At 46.8% G+C, this 20,067-nt stretch overlaps 1 protein-coding gene across 1 annotated transcript; it reads right to left on the reverse strand.

Moving 5' to 3' along the window:
• Positions 1-278: 278 nt before the first annotated feature.
• WNT9B (wingless-type MMTV integration site family, member 9B) lies at positions 279-8,456 on the reverse strand (the record flags this gene model as incomplete). The annotated part of the gene is made up of 3 exons (XM_008937411.1): positions 279-755; positions 1,696-1,961; positions 8,200-8,456. Coding segments are annotated over 3 exons (1,000 nt in total), but the record flags the coding sequence as incomplete, so codon positions are not given.
• Between the last annotated feature and the right edge of the window lie 11,611 nt (positions 8,457-20,067).

The following is a 20,067-nucleotide window of genomic DNA, read 5'->3' on the forward strand; positions in this document are numbered from 1 at the left end:
TTTCAGCTCAAAAGAGGTATTTTTCACTGCTTCAGTGTTTCTTCTGTCCCCCAACTCTCTGTCCCGCCCTTCCTGATCTGATACCTGACAAAACCTCTGGTTTTCACCCCTCATACAGGGGCTCCCCCCAGATCAGAGGATCTCAACATTGAGATAATAGGAGCACTGGAGATTTTTGGTGCTTGCCTTTGCCCTCACCCCACAGCAGAGAATCACGTCTCTCTCTCCCTACTGCTTCCTTGGTCTCTAGGACTTGTCTTGACCCTCTAGCACCATCTTTACTGCTTGCAGCTGTAGACCACCTCTTCTTGCATGCACTGCTGGCACTCCACATAGCAACACCACTGCACCTGACAGTGGCAAGAGAAGGTAACCAGCCGGCTCTGGGTGTTATAGCCTCGTCCACAGCACATGCTGTCACAGTTGCCTTCCCGAGAGCAGGTCCTCCCAGCAGTGCCCAGGGAGTATTTGCTGGGACGACAGAAACTGGGGGAATCTTCCACATACACCAGGTCGGTAGAGCGGGGTGAGGCAGGGTGCTTGGGGGAGTGGCTGTGTCTCTGTGGGCCAGCCAGCTCCGAGTGTCCCACGGCATCATTGGTGGTGCTGAAGACCTTGACAGCATCATCGTAGCGCAGCTTCAGCAGCCGGCCAATCTCGTGGAAGGGTGAAAGCTGCTTCCAGCATGTCCGGACAGCACACGAGCCAGAGACACCGTGGCACTTGCATGTGGTTTTGAGACCGTTTTTCACAGCCTGATGAGGAAGAGAAGTGGTAGTCATTATCTGCCAGGACCACGAGCCTAGTTCTGGGTATGGGCAACACCTCAGAATGCAGACAGCAGTCTGGAAATATCTCAGGTTTACGTGTATTATTCCTATTATATGGGAGGGAAACTGGGGGAAAAAAAAAAAAAAAAAAAAGCCAAAGAGTAGAACAGCTATGGAGCTGACTGGTGAGTCAAACAGTAGAAAGCCTGAGTGGAAAAATGGCTGAATACTGAATAAATTCCCACTAGAATACTGAAAAAATTCTTACTTCTTATCATTATCCTATTTGGAAAAGTAGGAGTGGTCAACCACAAACTGAGCATCTCCAGCATGGTGAATTCTCTTTGGTATAGTTGAATGAAGACAGTGGTCTGGTTGAACAAGTAATTGGATTCAGTAAATGGAAAATACTGATGTCAGTAGCCTGAAAAATACAGGCCAAAGTGTTTGATCTGATGGTTTCCCTGACCCAAACTTGTGACATGACTAGTTCCATAGCAAATCACCAGCAGACTCATAACTGATCTCAAGAATGTCAGCCCTTGATCTACTTCACACATCCCACAAACTCTGAAGCTCTACCTGTTCTCAAAGCTCCCTGAGGCAGTGGCATAACCTCCAGAGTAAATCAGCCTTTGAGTTTTACAGCTGATGCCATGCTGCAGACTGCTGTCACACAGCCCTGGTACCACTAGAGGATGCAGGATGCTACTCAGCCACTCAACATGCAACTCCTCACACCAGAGTTAGGAGACATTCCAGGGACCTCTCAGTACTGCAGTGTCCACCACACCCAGGTAAACAGCTCTGGTTCCTGAGCAGGGACAGTGGATGCCCCTCCCACAAACAGCCTCTGCTGAGGATGACTTGGAAGACTTGCACCAAGCCCTAACTCCATTCTAGACCTGCTAGCGCAGCTCCTCACCTTGATGCCAACGTTGGTGTTGTGGATATCCACCTTGGCCCTCAGGTCTTTGCCGATCCTCTTCTGACCCAAGAACTTCTTCAGGAACTTGGTGCTGTACTTGAGGTTGTCCCCACAGACGCCCCACTGCCAGGCCTTGCGGTTCTCCAGCCCCGGGGAGTCGTCGCAGGTGCAGCGCTCCATGCGCCCCGCGCTGCAGGCCCTGGCCAGGGCGTGCGTCAGAGCTGCCGAGGACACGGCGTAGAGGAAGGCAGTTTCCTTAAAACCTGCACAGGAGAAGGGTTAGGAGAGGGTAGGAGCGGGAAAGGCAAAATAAGGCGTGCATCCACCTCACTAGTTCTCCTGACTGTCCATGAACTAACACCCAGTGCAACGCTCAGAAATTCGAGGACACGGAACTCTTCGTTGCCTGCACAACGTTCCTCGCAGAGAAACTCAACGCCCTGTTTGGAGTAACTAGTGTAGTAACACCCTGAAATGCTGGGGTCTGAACCCCGAGCCCTGAATTAAGGTTGACATATGGGTGCTCCCCACAGCCCTTCACAAAGAGGTGGTGAATTTGCCTTATAGGTTCCCCCCAGGGTGCGGCCGGCCCTGCGGGGAGAGCCATAAGGGAAATGAGCCCCAGGGGTCCCACAGTGAGTTGACAAAGGTCAGGTGTCTGCTTGGGGATAAAAGCTGGGACCACTGGCAGGGAGTCAGGAGTGTCTGTCTGTGGAGTGCACTCCACAGAGCTTCCTGGTTCAGGGCAGACCTCCTGACTCTCCTGGAGCTGGGCCCTGGTCTGTTTAGACCTTTGCAAACATGGGCAGATTGGGTGAGAGTCGCCATGTGGGCACCTTTACCTTATGTCTTTAACTTACAGGTTTGGCTGTTTCCCATACCAACTATGGGCAACCGTGGCTCACTGTTTATACCGCTTGTTGTGGGTCGAGTCACATCTTTTGTGGGATCGTTGGGGGTGGCACCGTTTATGTACCAGCTGATTGATCTGTTTGTACCCCCAGCGATCATTCATGCAATGTCCTTTTTGTATACAAAACAGTCTGTGTATTGGTTCATCTTTCTGCTGGTGGAATCATTTTTGTTGGGCCTGGTCATTGGCAGAACATACCCCAGGCTCACCTGGTGGCTGTGACTGATACAATACGGACACAGGAGCCCACATTGAGTCAAGGGATGGGTGGCCACAGCCAAGCAGCCCTGTGAAAACATTCAGCTACGAAAAGTGACAGTCGTGGAGCTCCACCTGTCCTCATCCTCACTGCAGAGCGGGTGGGTGTGAAGGGAGACAGGCACTGAAACCATGTTGGCTCCAAATATTTAGTAGAGAATGATAAAAGGTTTTTAAAATCTGGCTTCTTATTTTAAAATGTTTTTAACTGGGACTTTGCTGGGACAGTAGCAGTCTCCAAGTAGTTTGACTGGGAAAGGTTCTGTGTTGAAGGAGTCTTGGGCAAGGACAGCTCTCCTGCATGTGAGTAGGTTTTCTGACTTCCCTGTAAATTATCTACTCCCAGTGACTGTGGTGATGCTTTCTGAAGCTATTGTACTTCCTAAAGCAGGCTTCCCAGCTCAGGTATGTTTGCCCTGAGGTGTGTGACCGTGACACACCATGACATTTTAACCAGGAAAGAAAGTACAGTGCCTGGGTAGGAATTCAGCCTGAAGACCTGAGATCAGATAGGAATGGGTATGGTTATATGACAACCATGAGTTCCAGAAAACCTTGATTGACACAAACCTGACCTAAACCCAAAAATATTTTTATTGCTTATTTCCTCTCCTATTTAATCTTAATTAAATCTTAATATTTCCTCCAGAGTGAATTAATAGAAAACGAAACCATTGATGGGAAATCACTTAACAAGTTTACAATTTAGGAAGCAATGCAAGGAGGAGGAGGACGGGTGAGCGAGCAATAGCTGGGAGTGCAGGAATGGCTGAGATGGGCCAAAATAGAAAAAATCAGGTTTATGAAAAACAGAGCATTTGTACATTACATTGAATAAAACACATTGAAGCAAAGAAACATTCCACATTAGAAATTTCCTTCTTTCCTTCCACAGCAGAAGGAAAGAAATCTGTTTCCCAATCTGACCAGAGAGGAGGACAAAGAGTTCTTCTGATAGCTATTAGTAAGAAGAATGAAAAATCGACTAATCAAGAACATGATGAAGAAGCTGGGTTAGTGACTTCAATATACTCTTCATAGGAGCTCTTTGGACGTCCAGAATTTTAGATGAAGGAGCCAGCAATGGTATGGATGTGGATGAGAAAGTAAGAAAATGTGGAGGAGGTCAAGGAGATCAATCAACAAACTGCTTCCAGCCTCACCATCTTAGTTGCTGTATCACCGGGGCAAGGAACTAAGATCTTAGGTTGATGATGGTCTATAAAATCTCTCTGGCTACTGGAAGAATATTGAAAAAAATGTGATCAAATCCATAAAAGTTTTCGGAAAAGCTGGTGTGGGACACAGTCAATACAGATTATGGATAGTAACATGATGCTCACACATTTTGAAACGTGGCTAACCCAAATGAAGGAGCTAAGAGAGGCTGAATAAATCCTAAATCTGAAAAATACTTCCAGAAGCTGATCTCCAAATGCTTCCCAGACTCCCAATATCCTGTCTGACATACTGATACCAGAAGAGAGAAGAGCATTTTAGCAACACTTTCCCATACCAGATAAAGCCAGTAGCACCAGTCAGCTCCACACACCCTGCTAAATCTGACTGTGGAATACCACACTGCTTCTGCTATTTTTTACCATGGTTTGGTTTCTTCTGTGTCACTCCACGTAAGTGCTAGCCAGATTTCAACCCACTGGAAATCAAAGACCATTCCTTGTGGTCAGGCCACTGCAGACAGCAGTAACTGGAGATAACGAGCACACTTTCAAATCATCTCCTTCTTCTCCTCCTCCCCACCTCCTTTTATGGCAAAGGTTCAATGGCATCAGGCTGCCAAATTCTTGTCTGAAAAGCCTAAGATGATTCCTTCTTCCTCTCTTATCCTCCTTCTCCTCCCTTCATGACAGACTGGTCACCATTAAATTGTTTAATTCTCAAATCACATGAGCAAAGGAAAAACTGAATGGTCCTTAAGCCCTTGTGGAATAGCAATGAGTAACAGAACAGCTGGATTTTCAGTGGGACAGCACAAATGAGCAGCCATCGGATCCAACAAGCATGACTTGAGAAGATCTAAATGAGAGGTTTCTCCACGTGTCCTGGGTATCTGTCCTCCCACTGTGTCAGTGGAGCTCTTGCAACCACAGTCAGTGGAGCCTGGAGCCAGTGCCCAGGCTGTCCGGGTCTGGTTTAGGGCTGAGTCACTCTCCTGGCTGCATTGACTGTGTTGCTGGTGACCAAATGAAATCTTAAACACTCAGTGGAAGGGGGAACATCAAAATGCAGATGTCTTTGTTGGGCAGTTTGCTTCCAAACATGCTGCAGAGAGCTGAATTTCAAGGTGTTGAAGCAAGTCAGCTCCCCCTGGTAGGACCTTGCACATGTCCAAGTCTTCCTTTGAGCTCTCTGGAATTATTTCTTAGCTCAGCATCCTACAAATACAGAAGGACATTTGCTGCAATGGCAGGATGCTCTTCTGTGGTGGGGTGTGCTCTAGAGCACAAGGAAAACCATAACAGGAGGAGTTTAACCATGTGGTGATTCTGCCAAAGGAAAGATGCTCACAGTCAAAGATTTTTCAATGCTACAATAAAGATTGTGTGAGCATTTCAGAGAGACAAAAAACAAACAAGGGGATAAAAAAACTCTGGGAAAAAACAAGCAAGCAAACAAACAAACAAAAATAGAGCTGATCAGAAAGTAACAAAATTGTAGGAAGATTTAGGATGGAAGGAGTTCTTGAGTTCTGTAGTACAACCTTCTGCTCAAAGCACAGCTCACTCCAATGCCAGATAAAGTTGCTCAGGGCTTTGTGCAACTAAGTTCTCAAAATCTCCAGTGATGGACATTCTGTCTCTGAGCCACTGCTCCTGTGCTGTACCTTTCCTAGATTCCTCATGACATCAGTGAAACCACTGCTTGAAGGTTAAACAATCTAACCAACACAAAGCAAAGAAATGGATGGATGGATGGATGGATGGATGGATGGATGGATGGATTGTAGTGTGCTCATTTTTCAAGAAGGATTTTTCAGAGAGGCAGGATCTGAGCTGTCTTTGGTATAGGTATTGATTTTCCTCAAATCATCATGTGGTTTGGGGTGAAATACTGCCTACCTGACCCCCAGCAACAGCTGACTGCCTTTATGGCACACCCTGGAAACCAAAAGGTCATCATTGCTTTACAGATTTTGATAGACACCAATGGCCACAGTGCAACAAGACGACTTGAAACATCTCTCCAGAATCAGTTTAAATCTGACTATTTCCATGGATCTGTAAAGAAGTGGAGAAGGAATGCAGAAGGATTTTGCATGGATCAGTGAAGAACAAGAGCTATCATAAGCGATTGCAGTGGTCATAGAAGGATTGTAGGTTATGCAAAAGGAGTTTCCCAGTTGTATCCAGAGGAGGACTGTCAGTGTAAAACAACCAGTGGTGCAGACTGTGAAAATAGATCTGGCATTTCAAAAACCAAAAAGCCCTTGGCATGGTTTTTTTACTTACTAGAAGTATGCAAATAGAGGAAAAAAAAAGATGATGGCATCTCCAGAAGCAGGAAAAGCATCAGTGGTCTGAATCAGTCAGAGCAGTTTTTCAGTTGTGACTGCAAATTAAATGTGACTTTTCACTTATTACAAAAAATAACCATCTCACTGGGCCAGGATCTTTTTTCCCTCTTGTACTCATAAGGCCATTAAAGACTGTTTAAATTGTGTGGGGTTTTTTATGTTTTCTCTAGGACCATGGCAATATCAAACAACAGAAAACAAGAGCAAATGTTTTACCCATTTCTGAAACTCTTCATCGCTACTTGGGTGAAAGAAGCACAGTCCATTGTCTGACCCACAATTTCCAAGGCAGCAAAAAAAAGTAAGAGTAAGAATATGTAAGAAAGAGATCAAAAGCAGCAGCTGAAGGTCTTCACGTTCTTTGTAAAAGAAACCAACTTATTTGCAAGTTAAAGGAAAATGAGACCTAATAATTGCTTCCAGCCAACTGTCCTCTCACACAGAAGAGGTCTGTAGCATACTTTTCTGTATTAAATCATCATTTGATCCTTAAGATTGTGTAATAAAAGTTTTCAAACACTTATCCTCCTCTGCCAAAACAGGTTTTAAATTACAGGTGATATTTTATTTTGTCAGTCAGGAGTCCATGGAAATGTCGAGGCATGTCACCAGAAGATAATTAAATGTTTTCCAGCTATTTGAAGATGAGGATTATTCAATTGTCATCTTCAAGTTCTTTGAGGTTGCTGAAGGTACAGATGTCAGAAAGTCACTCAAAATGATCACAAACAGCTTCTTCCACAACACGCTAAAAAATTCACAATAGAGCCTTGCAGTGAAGCAAATCCAGCCTTGTACCTGCTGGTTTACTAAACTATTAACTTAATAATTACTTTAATACAATTTGATAGTTTTAAATGGAGATGTTAAAAAGTTTAAATCCTAATTAACCAAAATTAACATTTCAATTTTGTCAAATTAATATTGGCTTATTCAGGCCCCTTTTTAAGAAACATTAAGTTACTAAATGTTATCGAAGGACTGAAACTCAATAATACTGAAGACTGAAACTTAGTAAATGCTACTAAATGTAATTGAAGGGTTGAAACTCAATAACAGGCGGTTGGTCATTGTTTGGATGAGGACAGTTTTAGCAAAGTGTAGGTTTAGCTCTGGGAACCTTTATTAAGAAATAATTCCAAGGTCTGTCCTCATTCCATTTTTCCCAAATTCTTATAATTTGAAGGATTTATTATGCTCCCTCCTACCTCAAAGACAAAACTTACAGAACACTTTCTTTCTCTAAAGCATTTCTGAAACAAGCCACTGGCTTCTCTGGCCACTCTTGTCTCAGCTTCTGCAGAAGCTCCAAACATACGTGAAAGAGTCTTACATCTTTGTCAGCGTCCGCTGAAATGCCTCAATGCTGAGAAATAGCTTTTTTAGGATTAAATTCGTCATCTGAGAACAACAGATATTGGCATATGAAAGTATTCAAAGAGGTAAAAAGAGTCTTTTCTTAAAACATCCCCTGACATAAAGCACTAACCCTTATTTGTCACAGTATCGCCCCTGATTGCCAGCCAAGGAGGATGATCTGGGAAACTCCGGTATTGGAAAAAAAAAACACAAGCCAAAGGTGTGAACTCCCTTCTACATTCCAACCCATGACTAACGGCGCAGGAAAGATGAGGACAAAGGCACATTTTGTGGCAAAAGGGCCCAAACTGCCCAGCTCCCATGACTGCTCTCTGCGCTCCCTGGTCACCACCTCTCTGCTTCACCCGGGACGCGCGTTGCGGGGGCTCGGGCACCACGCGGGGTTGGGTGCCACAGACCAGAGAGCACCTCGTACCTCTCTTCAGCAGGCTGGGCCGACCCTCCAGGCTGCAGTTCCAGCGCTCGCTGCGGAACTGGTGCTGGCACTCCAGCAGGCCCAGGCGGATGGCGTCCCGCAGCGTCTCCGCCAAGCCCGGCTCCCTGCGGCACAGCCGCTTCTGCTTGCGGGAGAGCTGCAGCAGGTCACACTGCTTCACGTGCACCTTCCCCGGGGCAGAGCTCGCCGAGGGACCCAGCGAGGGGAAGTGGGTCAGAGCTTCTTTCCCTGTCAAGCTGAAAGGAAGGAGAAAAAGCAGTGAGTTTTGGAAGGCAGCAGTCACGGGAGAGAACAGGTGATTAGAGGAAAGGATCATAGAATCGTAGAATCGTTGGGCTGGAAGGTTCCAAAGCTCATCTAGTCCAACCCCTCTGCAATAAGCAGGGACATCTCCAACTAGATCAAGCTGGGCTGGAAGGTTCCAAAGCTCATCTAGTCCAACCCCTCTACAATAAGCAGGGACATCTCCAACTAGATCAAGCTGGACTGGAAGGTTCCAAAGCTCATCTAGTCCAACCCCTCTACAATAAGCAGGGACATCTCCAACTAGATCAAGCTACTCAAAGCTTCACCCAGCCTGATCTTGAATGTCTCCAGGAATGGGGCCTCCACAAACGCTGGGGGTGTTCAGAAAGCTGCTGTTCAGGGCACTTTACCAGCTCATAAGGTTAATCAGTACAGACTGGTTAGATCTAGCATCCCACCTCCACCACACACCAAGGCAACGTAGCAGACTATCACTGTGAGGTGAAAGAGGAAACACATCTGTTGTCACCAACAGCCTCACCAGGGTGGGATGTTTTCTTGATTCCTTCAAGAGGACACGGTTACAGCCCTGCAGTTTTGTTCCCTCCACAGTGCATGGACCATCTCACACAGTGACTGTTTTTGCTCAGGACACTGTACACCACAGCTCTGTGCTAACTCCATAAAGCATCACCCACATCCTTCCAGGGCTTTGTCTGCACTGGTACCATGCTACTGGTCATAGCTAGGAAAGACCAATAGGGAGACATTATCCATGGCCACCTTCCTAGAAGAAGCACAACTTTGGCTGGAAAACATTTTCTTGCTGAAAAAATAAAGGAAAGGTCAACTCCAAATGTATTGCCAAATGCAACAGGGACACACTTACTTGTGGGTCTGTGTAATTTAGCTGAAAAATGTCACCAGTTTTTGACACAAGTGGTTTTGCTTTTCATGGCAAGACAAAATTTTTCTTGCAAAATTTATCTCCCTTAATATCTCCAGGATGCTTGAAAATACAGAGAAATTCTTTTACCTTGATGCAAGATTTGAGGGCTGCAAGCAAACGGGGAGCAGTCACAGGGGAGTTTGCACAACACTGCTCTGGAGTGTCTCTCCTGAGTACCAAACAGGTAAGAAGCCTCAACCTTCCCACCCCAAAAAAATACCAAAACCAGGCAGATAAATTGAAATTTCCTAGAACCCTTACTTTTGGACACATCTCAGGCCCAACATTAACATTTGCAGACTCCACTTCTCCTCCCCCAAACCTCATTTTTTCTCTGTAAGTCCAGGGTAGTTCACCATGGACAAACAGATGAGCCAGTTGGTTCTTGTTCGGGCAAACTGGGCTGTGCTGCTCCACAAAGTGACTGTGGGAGGCAGAGAAGCAAAGCTGGACAGGGAGGGATGCAGTCAGGGGCAATCTCTGAAGCAGGTCTACAAGGACTATTTGGGTGCTGGCTCCCCCATCATCATCTTCCCTGCACAGTTCAACACTCGAGTAAACCAAGCCAGATGGAGATGGACACTAGTAAGTTGGGACAATATCAAACCAGCAATTCCCCTCAGCAGTAGGAAGTGAGATTCTTCACCTCTGCACCATGATGGGTTCCTTGTAAAAGCTCTTTCACAGCTCAATTATCTGACCAGGTCTGACTGGTCATGTTTCTGGGCGTATGTTTTGGCACAGCAAGTGCCAGCCTGTGCTGGCAGAGAGAGGAGAGGAACATCTGTGCCAGTGGACGTGACAAGAGTCCACATTGTCTACCACACTCCAGTTCACAAGTAAAGATCTTTAACTGATGGAGGTGACCAAAATGGAACCTAACTGGCTCCATGAAAGAAAGTACTTTCTAACACTCAGCTCTTCTATCCACCCAGAAGGACCTTGACAGGCTTGAGAGGTGGGCCCACTCAAACCTCATGAAGTTCAACAAGGTCCTGTACGTGGGTCGAGACAATCCCCAGCAGCAATACAGGCTGGGCAACGAGTAGATTGAGAGCACCCCTGCAGAGAAGGAGGTGGGGGTGTTGGTTCACAAGAAGCTCAGTATGACCTGGGAAATTGTATCCTGGGCTGCATCCCCCACAGTGTGGCCAGCAGGTTGAGAGAAGTGATTTTCCCCCTCTCTTACACTTTTATGAGACTTCACCTGCAGTACTGAGCTCAGCTCTGGGGCCTCCCACGTGAGAAGTACATGGACCTGTTGGAGCACGTCCAGAGGAGGCCACAAAGATGATCATAGGGGTGGAGCACCTCCCCCAAGAAGACAAGCTGAGAGAGTTGGAGTTGTTCAGCCTGGAGAAGAGAAAACTTCAGGAAGACCTTCTGGTGGCCTTTCAGTACCTAAAGGAGTCCTACAGGAAAGCTGGGGAAGGAATTTTTACAAGCACAGGTAGTGACAGGATGAGAGGTGATGGCTTCAAACTGAAAGAGGGTAGATTTAGATGTGGTGTGAGGAAGAAGTTTTTCAATGTGAGGGTGGTGAGACACTTGCCCAGGGAAGCTGTGGATGCTCCATCTCTGTGTGTGTTCAAGGCCAGGTTGGATGGGGCTTTGAGCAACCTGCTCTAGTGGGAGGTGTCCCTGCCCATGGCAGGGGGTTGGAGCTGGATGATCTTTAAGGTCCCTTCCAACCCAAACCATTCTGTGATTCTATGATTCTGTGAAGTAAGACCATACTCTTATCAAGGATATAACCTTCATTACACAGGATGCAAGTCCTGAAAAGGGCCTACAAGAAAGCAGGGAGGGACTATTCACAAGGGTTTGGAGTGACAGGACAAGGGGTGATGGCTTTAAGCTAGAAAAGGGAAGATTTAGGTTAGATGTTGGGAAAATGTTAATATGAGGATGACAGACCACTGGAATAGGTTGCCCAGAGAGCTGGTGGAAAGCCCATCCCTGGAGACATTCAAGGTCAGGCTTGATGAGGCTCTAAGCAGCTTGGGCTATTTGGAGATGTCCTTGATTATTGCAGGAGGGTTGGACTAGGTGACCTTTGGAGGTCCCTTCCAACCCAAACATTCTATGATTCTATGAAGTCATGCAATACAGCTGCAGTTTTAGCCCTCCACTTATTTTTTAGACATCTATTTCCGAGCTAGTTGTCTCCATCTCTCTGTAGTCAATCCAGTCTGTCCAGGCATGGGAGTCATGGCACAGTTCAGCTGACCTAACCTCACAGCACTTCTCCATTCATTCTCAAAGGAGCCTACAACCTCCAGATGCACTCAAACGGTCGTAATTAGGAACAAGTGCAATTAATTAATACATGGAAATAATCCAGAGACCTGCAAACTAACCAAGAACCCAGGAATCCCTGTGAATCACACAGTGAGTATTGAACTTTAGAAACCAAGCGGGTGGGAATAATCTAATCCCATTGTCAAAGCTGAACTGGGAGACAGAAACACGAGATGTTCCAGTGAGAGCCAAGGGATAAATACTGGAATCAGAGACAGCTATTTAGGGCCAGGTTCAGCCCAAGAAACTGGGATTAAGACATCCTCATAAGCTTCAGAGAGCAATTCAGACTGCAGAGTTCAAAGCCCTGCCTGGCACCAAACGCTGCACTGAACACACACAAGGGACCTGGCAGTCCTGAGCTGGAGGAACTGTGGTGAGGGACACAAGATTGACCCAAGTGAGTGATACCAAGCTTGACTTTTTTTGCCTGACTCGTGGTGGTGCTTAAAAATCACTAGCCATGTTTCTCTGAGCTGTATTTTCCTGGATGCACAAGCTCTGAAGCGCAGGAAAATGAGGCGATGCCAACTCCAGCACGGACAGGGAGAGGCTCTGATGCCAACAAGAGTCTGACTTCTCAGGGATGTCCAGGCTGTACCTCCCTCACTGGGACAATGCTAGGTTCAGTAAGAGGTGTTGCTATTCCATCAGTTGGGGGAATAACAGCACTCATCCAGAAGGTCAGAGACCTGGACTTTGCTCGGTAGTGCGATTCCAGCACTCGCAGCCCAGGAAGCTGCATTTGTCAGCAGGTCACCTCTGAGATGTGCTTATCCTCCACTTGCCGTGCAGCTTCTGTGCAGCAGTTTCCCAAGTTCACAGCACAGAGAGAAGAAATAACGTAAAGGGAACCAACACTAGGAAGAAGAGCTTAAGAGCCTCATGGAACAACACTGAAATTGCTCAAGGCTTCAAAGTCACACCTTCAATACTACTAAACTCCTGTATAGCAAGCTACTGATTGTCCACGTACCAACAGAACTACCACCCATGCCAAGCACCCTAACTTCCAGAACCCCCTCTCTCCTCCTGCCAGTCTCCATCCTCATTTTAGTGTCCTCCACCCCAGCTAAACCAGCATTCATCCTTTGTCAGGTATTCTTGAGACAGCAGTAGTAGCTTCACTGGGAATTTAGACTAGTCATCTCCTTCCTATGAAAGATGTGATAGGCTCTCAGCCTTTCTTTTTCACAGGAGCTTCAGAGGCAGAAGGAGCTCTAGTGTAGAGGCTTGGTGGCCCTGTTTCCGAAGGACTCCAATAGCATGACCCCAGCTGTGAATAAAACAGAACTGCAAAGATGAGTGGCCAATTTCTGTTCTTGTCATTGCACAGGATCGTCCCAAAGAGTAGGATATTGGCCTAAAATCCATGAATCCCTTTTTATGTGGAAAAGGTGCAGTAGGCAGTGCTTTAGTCTAGAGCTAAACAGCAAAACAAGACCCATGAGATGGAAGCTGAAGTCAGAAATTCAGACCTTAGGCAGACACAGTTTAACTAAGGGCTGTTGAGCTCCCCTGGATTTGTCAGGGGCTGTGGTACATCTGCTCGAGCAGCAGTGGTGAGGCCAAGACTGTGCACTCTGCTCTGGCTCACTGCATGGCAGAGTGTTGACGTCAGAGAGCGGACCTGGGAAGGGAAGCGTGGTGCAAAAGATATTGCTTAAAAGCTGGCAAATATCTTCAGGTTTGTAAGAGATGTGATGATCTGCACAGTACAAGGGAGTTGTGAGGGCAGCTTGTTGGAAATTAAGAATAGAGTAGACTTAGAGGACAAAGGTTGAACACAGAACAGTGCAGAGTCAACAGAGCTTCTGCAGGAAGTAGCCACACCTCATAAACCTGCTCTGAAGGAGCCATTGAACAGAAAGACCAAGGATAAGCCAGATGCTGTTGGACTTGTAAAGTTGATGGATTTCCAAAAATAGCTTGTATATGAAGACAAATAGATGGGATATTTTCCACCACTTCCACCAGGAGACAAAGGAATACAAGGAGAATACAGGGTTCTGAAATCATGACTGACATGCAAGTGAGTAAAGAAAGGTTATTGCTGCCTCTAACATACAAGAACCAGGGGGAATGATATTAACTTATTAAACAATAGACTAAAAATAAATGAAATTATTTACAGAGGCTGTAGCTAAACTTGCAGCTGTTCTAAATGTAGGACATTGGGGCTTCCCAGGTTGTGAAGCTACGTGAGCCTTTGGTCTGACCCAGGACAGCTGTTCCTACAGTCTTGGATCTCCTGTGACCCAGCAATGGCTGATGAAATTTGGGAAAAGGTGGTTTTGCCATACTCCAGACCCTGAGGGATGTTGGATGTTGATATTTGTGGAAAACATAAGCAGGATAATGATAGGCACCATAAACACAACCTTGGAAGAATCTGATTCCATTTTCGGAGCAATCTCAGTAGTGCACAGCAAATACATCCTGGGACCACACACAGAGCAGAGATACCAAGTCTAATTTATCTTTTACACTATGCAAAGCAAAAGCTTCATGGGGAAAAACACTTTCTAAGATCCAGCAGTAATTTAAATTCTGGCAGAGCTGATAGAGCATCCTACAGAAGTAGCTGGTTGCACAGGTAAAATGACTTAATATTTCATTTATTCATTTATTTGTGAATGTCTAAAGATGGAGCACACAAAGTGACTTGGTTTTCCTCTGGAAGTGGAGGATGGAAATAACGAGATGGAAATAATGCATTGAGGAGTAAACAAAATAACCAGTAAACTGGTGAATCTAAGACATGTGACCAAAGCTGCCTGGAATACCCCTTTCTGTGGGAGCCTCCCTCCTGCAGACTATCACACTCGTTACCCAAGGCATGTGAATGTCAGCATGAAAAAGTCACCCCTTGTGCTTGGAGGCTCCTACAGAGATCAGGATGCATTGCACAAGAGCAGACCCAACTCTCAAAACTGTTGTCTCACAGAGCTTTCAGTTTAGATAAGTAGGCAGAGGAATTAAAGGAGTTGCCCAAGGTTGGGAGCAGAAGCCACGCTCAGGGTCACGGCAGACACAGCTAGGATGGCCCATGTGGGGGGCTGCTGGCTCTGACCATAACTGGGCTTTACTGGGGCAGAGCTAACGTAGGATCAGATCAAGATCACAGCATGAGAAGGTGCTTACAAGATTAAATATAAAATATGCAGATATTTGCAGTTAGGCAAACAGCACATCAGGTTTAGATGATTTAGAGTTCATTATCTACAGATCATATGGCCAAAAAGGTAAACTCTGAATTAATGCACACCTGCCAGCTATCTGAAAGAACAATAAGGATCTCAAACTTTTATTTCTCTCTACTTTTCAGTCTAAGAACTTTGCTAAATTCATCTATTTCCTTTAATCTCCTTCCAGCCACATTCCAGCTGCTTAAGAGACTTTTAATGAGAGCCTTTTCCTGTGCAGTGCCCAGTGTCCTCTGGATCTGAAAGGTCTTAAAACCCCCTAAAAATATGCCTTTTCTACCTCTCCCAAGCAAGGAGAAAAATCAAAGGGAGCCACAACAGTACTCCATATCTGATTTCACAGGCCTTTCATGTTCCACAGAAATATCTACACCCCACAGGTAGCTACAACCAGCACTCTGGAAAGACTAAGAGAATCCAGGACAATGGCAGATCAAACCAAGGCCACTGCCGTGCACAACAGGTCTCCTCAGCTCTCCTCCCTCCCTGGCAGCTCAGTGGAGCAGTTGAAACCCTTTCAGAAGCCACACTGTCTAATCCTCAATACCTGTTCCTGGACAAATGGATGGCCAGCATCCTCTTGACTACATGGCGTGTTCTCCCATGCTTCAGACCAGCTGCTGCCTACAGAGATGGAGTCAGAGAGCCCCAGAGCAGCACCTTGGGGTAAACTAATCACCTCGAAGGGGTTTTATTTTCCTCCATCAGAGCTGTCATTTCAGACCCTCTGGCAGGTGTCTTTATAACTGCTATCCTCCAGGTTTTTCTGTCGTACTTTCTGCTCCTCACAAAGAAACAGAGCTTGCATTAAAGTCTCAGGTGAGGTTTAGGTGAGGTGATGAGTTGGAATCCTTTGAAATGGGCTTTTTTTTTCTCTCTGCTTGCTGCAAACCCTTTTGCAGCACATGATATGTCCAGATACAGATTCAGTTTTAAAAAGGAATTCTCCTGAAACTCCACAGAAAACAGTATATATAAACTCTTACATCAGACTTGCTGCTTGGGGATGAGAGGTCTGCAGACCCAGGAGTGAGGATTTAGTTGGGAACTGTTGCAATTAGTCCCTCTGGCACTGGGCTCTTCAATCATGCTGTGGGTTCCCACAGGATGGACATACTTGGTTTAAATCCCCCCACCTCCCAGCTCAGCCACATGAAATATCCCCATGTAGCTCTGGATTTCAGGGGCAGTGCTCTCCCTGCTGCTGAGTGGCCAACCCAGGAGAGCTGCCCAGTCAATCATTACATGAGAGAGCAGATTTTCAGGCTAACTCTGGACTGGCCACGTTCCCTGGAGCATTTCCTACATGAAACACTCAACACCCAGTGGGACAACTTTTTGGAAAAGATGATATCCTGAGATAGTGACTAAAGAGAAGGCAGGAGTTGAAGATAAACAAAAAGCATCTGTGAAAAGCCCTGATTTGGTCAATGCATCCAAAGTCCCACATCATTTCTGCTGTGGCAACCACTACAGACTGCATCTGCTGACTCCACCTTTCCATGTCTCAGCTGAGAGTTGCCCTCCCTCTCCCTCTCTGTTTAAATATCCCAGCATTCTGTGGGACTGACAATGTCAAAAAAGATGCTGTAACAACCCCTCCTGATGCACTGTGCTTTGAGGAAGGATTATGCATCTTGTAAGTGATGTGAGCATTTAATTTATCAGCTCAACAGGAAGAGAAACATCTTCACAAATCGTTCCAGGAGCACTCAGAACTGGACAGCAGAGTCCTTACTTGTAGTAGATTTGGTCCACTAGATTTATCAGCGACATGCTGCAGTGGCAGCTACCACAGAAAGTGTAGGAATGTGGGTAACTGGGCTAAATGAAGGAAAACCAAAGCTTGTTTGGCATCTCTAGAAGGACACAAGGGCAGTGAGGATGGCAGGTTTGATGGTACTTGTATTTACATTAAAATATCCCTTAACATTGATGTCACTTAACATGTTTTGCTATTTTCAAAACCATGCAAGCCCAACCCTCAAGACACCTACAAGTCACGTGCTGGTTTTACTCTCCAAAAAAATTCTTCCATCACAAAATGAGCAACAGTTGTGCCACCGAGTTCGATGGGAGCAGCATGAGCAGTAAAAACAGATAACACAGGTAGGCTGAATGAGGAGAAGCTGTGAATCAAGCCAGCACATCCTATGGAATTCCAGGAAGCTTGGCACCCCTGTACCTACCACAGGTATCTCAGGAGGAGTTTTAAAGAGATGCTCCAGATGTCTGCCCACAGAGCCCAGGCCAAACTGGCCCACGACTGAGACTTGTTGCAGCCTGCTCTGTGGAGGTCTCCCCAGGAGAAGACTTTCATCAAGTTTGTTGCTTCTGCCTGCCCAATAACATCCTACCTGAGGTGGATCTCGTCTGGATTCTGCCTTGACCTGATTCTGGGAAGAGACCATCTCAGTCTCTCTGAGGAGCTCTTTGCCCTCCAGCACATCCAAAACTACTTTTCACTTGGTGAAACACAGCCCCTGAGGTGACAACAGGAGGCTGAGAGCTTTAAATGGCCCCTAGGGAGACTCTCACCCACCCAAGGAGCTGCACACCCTGAAAGAAAAAGCCTGGCTGGGGTGGGGAGGGAACACCTCACAGAGGCTGCAGCACCCGGCAGGGCCAAAGCAAAGGTGGCAGCAACAGAAGCAGGAGGGAAGAGCTGAACACTCTGTGGGTGAGGTGGCCACTCCTGGGCTCCTGCACCTGAGGAGCCAGGCAAGCCCAACACAACCTGACCAACAGCCCGACCACTTTCCAAACACTGCTCATGTTCTCCCTGCCTCTTAAAATCAAGTTCTAACGTCCCCCTCTGCAGAGCCAGCACTCAGCTCAAGGTCTGTTCAAGCACAGCCAGTGCACTGACACCCCCCCAGATACTGGGAATCTGATCTTCTGAGGTCTGCCCACAGCTGGCCCCCAGGGTGAGAAAGGCATGGACCTTCTCCAGCAGATCCAGAGGAGGCCAGGAAGGTGGTCAGAGGGTGGAACCCCTCTGCTGTGAGGAGAGGCTGGGAGAGTTGGGGCTATCAGCCCGGAGAAGAGAAGGCTCCAGAGAGACTTTATTGAGTCCTTCCAGTGCTTAAAGGGGATCTACCAGAAAGACTAGGACAGACACTTCATCAGGGAGTACAGTGACAGGATGAGGGGCAATGGTTTTAAGCTAACAGAGGGTAGATTTAGTTCAGATATTAGGAAGAAATTCTTCACTGTGAGGGTGGTGAGACACTGGAACATGTTGTCCAGGGAAGTGGTGGAGGCTCCATCCCTGGAAGAGTTCAAGGCCAGGTTGGATGGGGCTTTGAGCAACCTGGTCTAGTGGAAAATGTCCCTGCCTGTGACAGGGCAAAGTTAGAACTAGCTGGGGGTGGCTGTGTCAGGCAAATGGTTGGACTCAATGGTCTGAAAGGTCTTTTCCCACCAGAATTATTCTATGATATTTAAGGTCCCTTGCAACACATGCCATTCTATGCTTGTATAATTATTTCTCCATTGAAAGGCTGTGTTCACTCCACCATTTTGTATATTTATAGGTGATCTTCATCTTTCCTGGGCCCTTGGACCATTTTTGCTGGACTATCCTGTACACTTCTTGCCTTACCTATGTCCCAATGGAATGGAACATGGCATTTTCTTCCCTGCTGTCACTCAGCAGCACAAATACCACGGAAAGGGCTCCGGCCCTCTCTCTGCAGGTAGCCACACAAAAGCCTCCTCCACTTTTTATTACAGCTTTGCAGGTTTTCTCAATTAAGTGTTTGGAAAGCAAAGATCTGCTTCACGTGCCTCAGTCTCTTGTATTTGGCAAAACTTAGAGATAGATGCTGAACTGGAGTCTAACATCCACATCAATGCAGTAGTAATTTGGATGTCAGATTGCTTTTCACCCAACCTGAGCCATATCAAGCGTTCACATCAAGACTCCTAAAAGATCCAAGTTCCTCTCTAGTCTGTTGGCTCTGATTTGTGTTTGAAAGCACTCACACCTCGCATTATTAATCACCACAGAACGCTCACTGAGCTCTTAGACTTTAGTTCCCTTCTTGTATTCCTCCTTGTGATTTTTAAGTGAAGAGGTGAGAACACACAGGACATGCCTGTGTCAAACCCCTCCAGGAAAATAAACGTTTAAAAGTGACACTACAGCCTCAGAGCTCAGAGCCTAAGCTGCACGTCACCAAGGGGCAGCACACCCAGATTTCGTGTGCCCCCAAAGCAGCTTATACCAAACAGATCACTGCCACAGAATGAAGAACCACTCGGGTGGCTTTAACAGGAGTCCAGCTCATGCAATAGTCAGCACCTGCTTCGTGTTGGCTATGTCTGAAAGGGGAGCACCAAGACATCCACTCCACTGAGTACAACCCTGTGCCCCTGTGAGGGGAACACCAAACGCTCCCTGGAACCCCCCTGCAGAGAGCTGTGCAGACCTGCTGTGGGTGACTGGGACGGGCAGAGCCCTCCCAGTCAGCAGGTGCTTAGATGGGAGTTAGGCTAAACGAAACCATTGATAACCTTAACATCCAGATGTTTTAAGGAAGCTTTGCAGCAGAGATTAAACACCAATCATTGCCCTAGGTAAGCGGTGCCAAGCGAGCAGACACTTGCAAGCAAACTTAGGAAGAAGTGTCTGGCATGTGAGGGAGGATCAGTAGAAAGGTACCAAGTCCCTCCACAAGTGTCAGTGGGCACAGATCTGTCGTGAGTGTCACCATCCCTCACAGCAGTGTCTGAACGTGCTAACGGCCGTGTCCCTCCCACACCCGCTGTGATACACACACTGGAACTCCAGTTAGAGGCTGGAAAACTTGCCTAAGAAGCAGCTTACTCAGAAAACAAAACAAAACACTTCTTCGTGGGAAATTCTGCATTGACCCAACCTTTTAAAACCCTTCTTTGCCTTTAATCCAAGCAAGATTAAAGTGTGAGGGGAGGGCACACACCCAGGGACAGTTTTGCCCAAGTGATGCTGCACAGCTCCCCAGGCTGAGGCCTCAGCTCTGCCTCTCTGTGCCCAAGCTCCCCCTCAGTCCCTGGGCTGGCATGAAGCCCCGGGCACCCCTGGAGCCCCGCAGCACCCACATGTCACCCCCGGTGCTCTGCCGAGCCCTGGCTCCCTCTGCCAGCCCCCTCCTCCCACCT

This window comes from Merops nubicus, unplaced genomic scaffold (assembly GCF_000691845.1).
Source record: "Merops nubicus isolate BGI_N331 unplaced genomic scaffold, ASM69184v1 scaffold9213, whole genome shotgun sequence".
In the NCBI taxonomy this organism is placed as follows: Eukaryota; Metazoa; Chordata; class Aves; order Coraciiformes; family Meropidae; genus Merops; species Merops nubicus.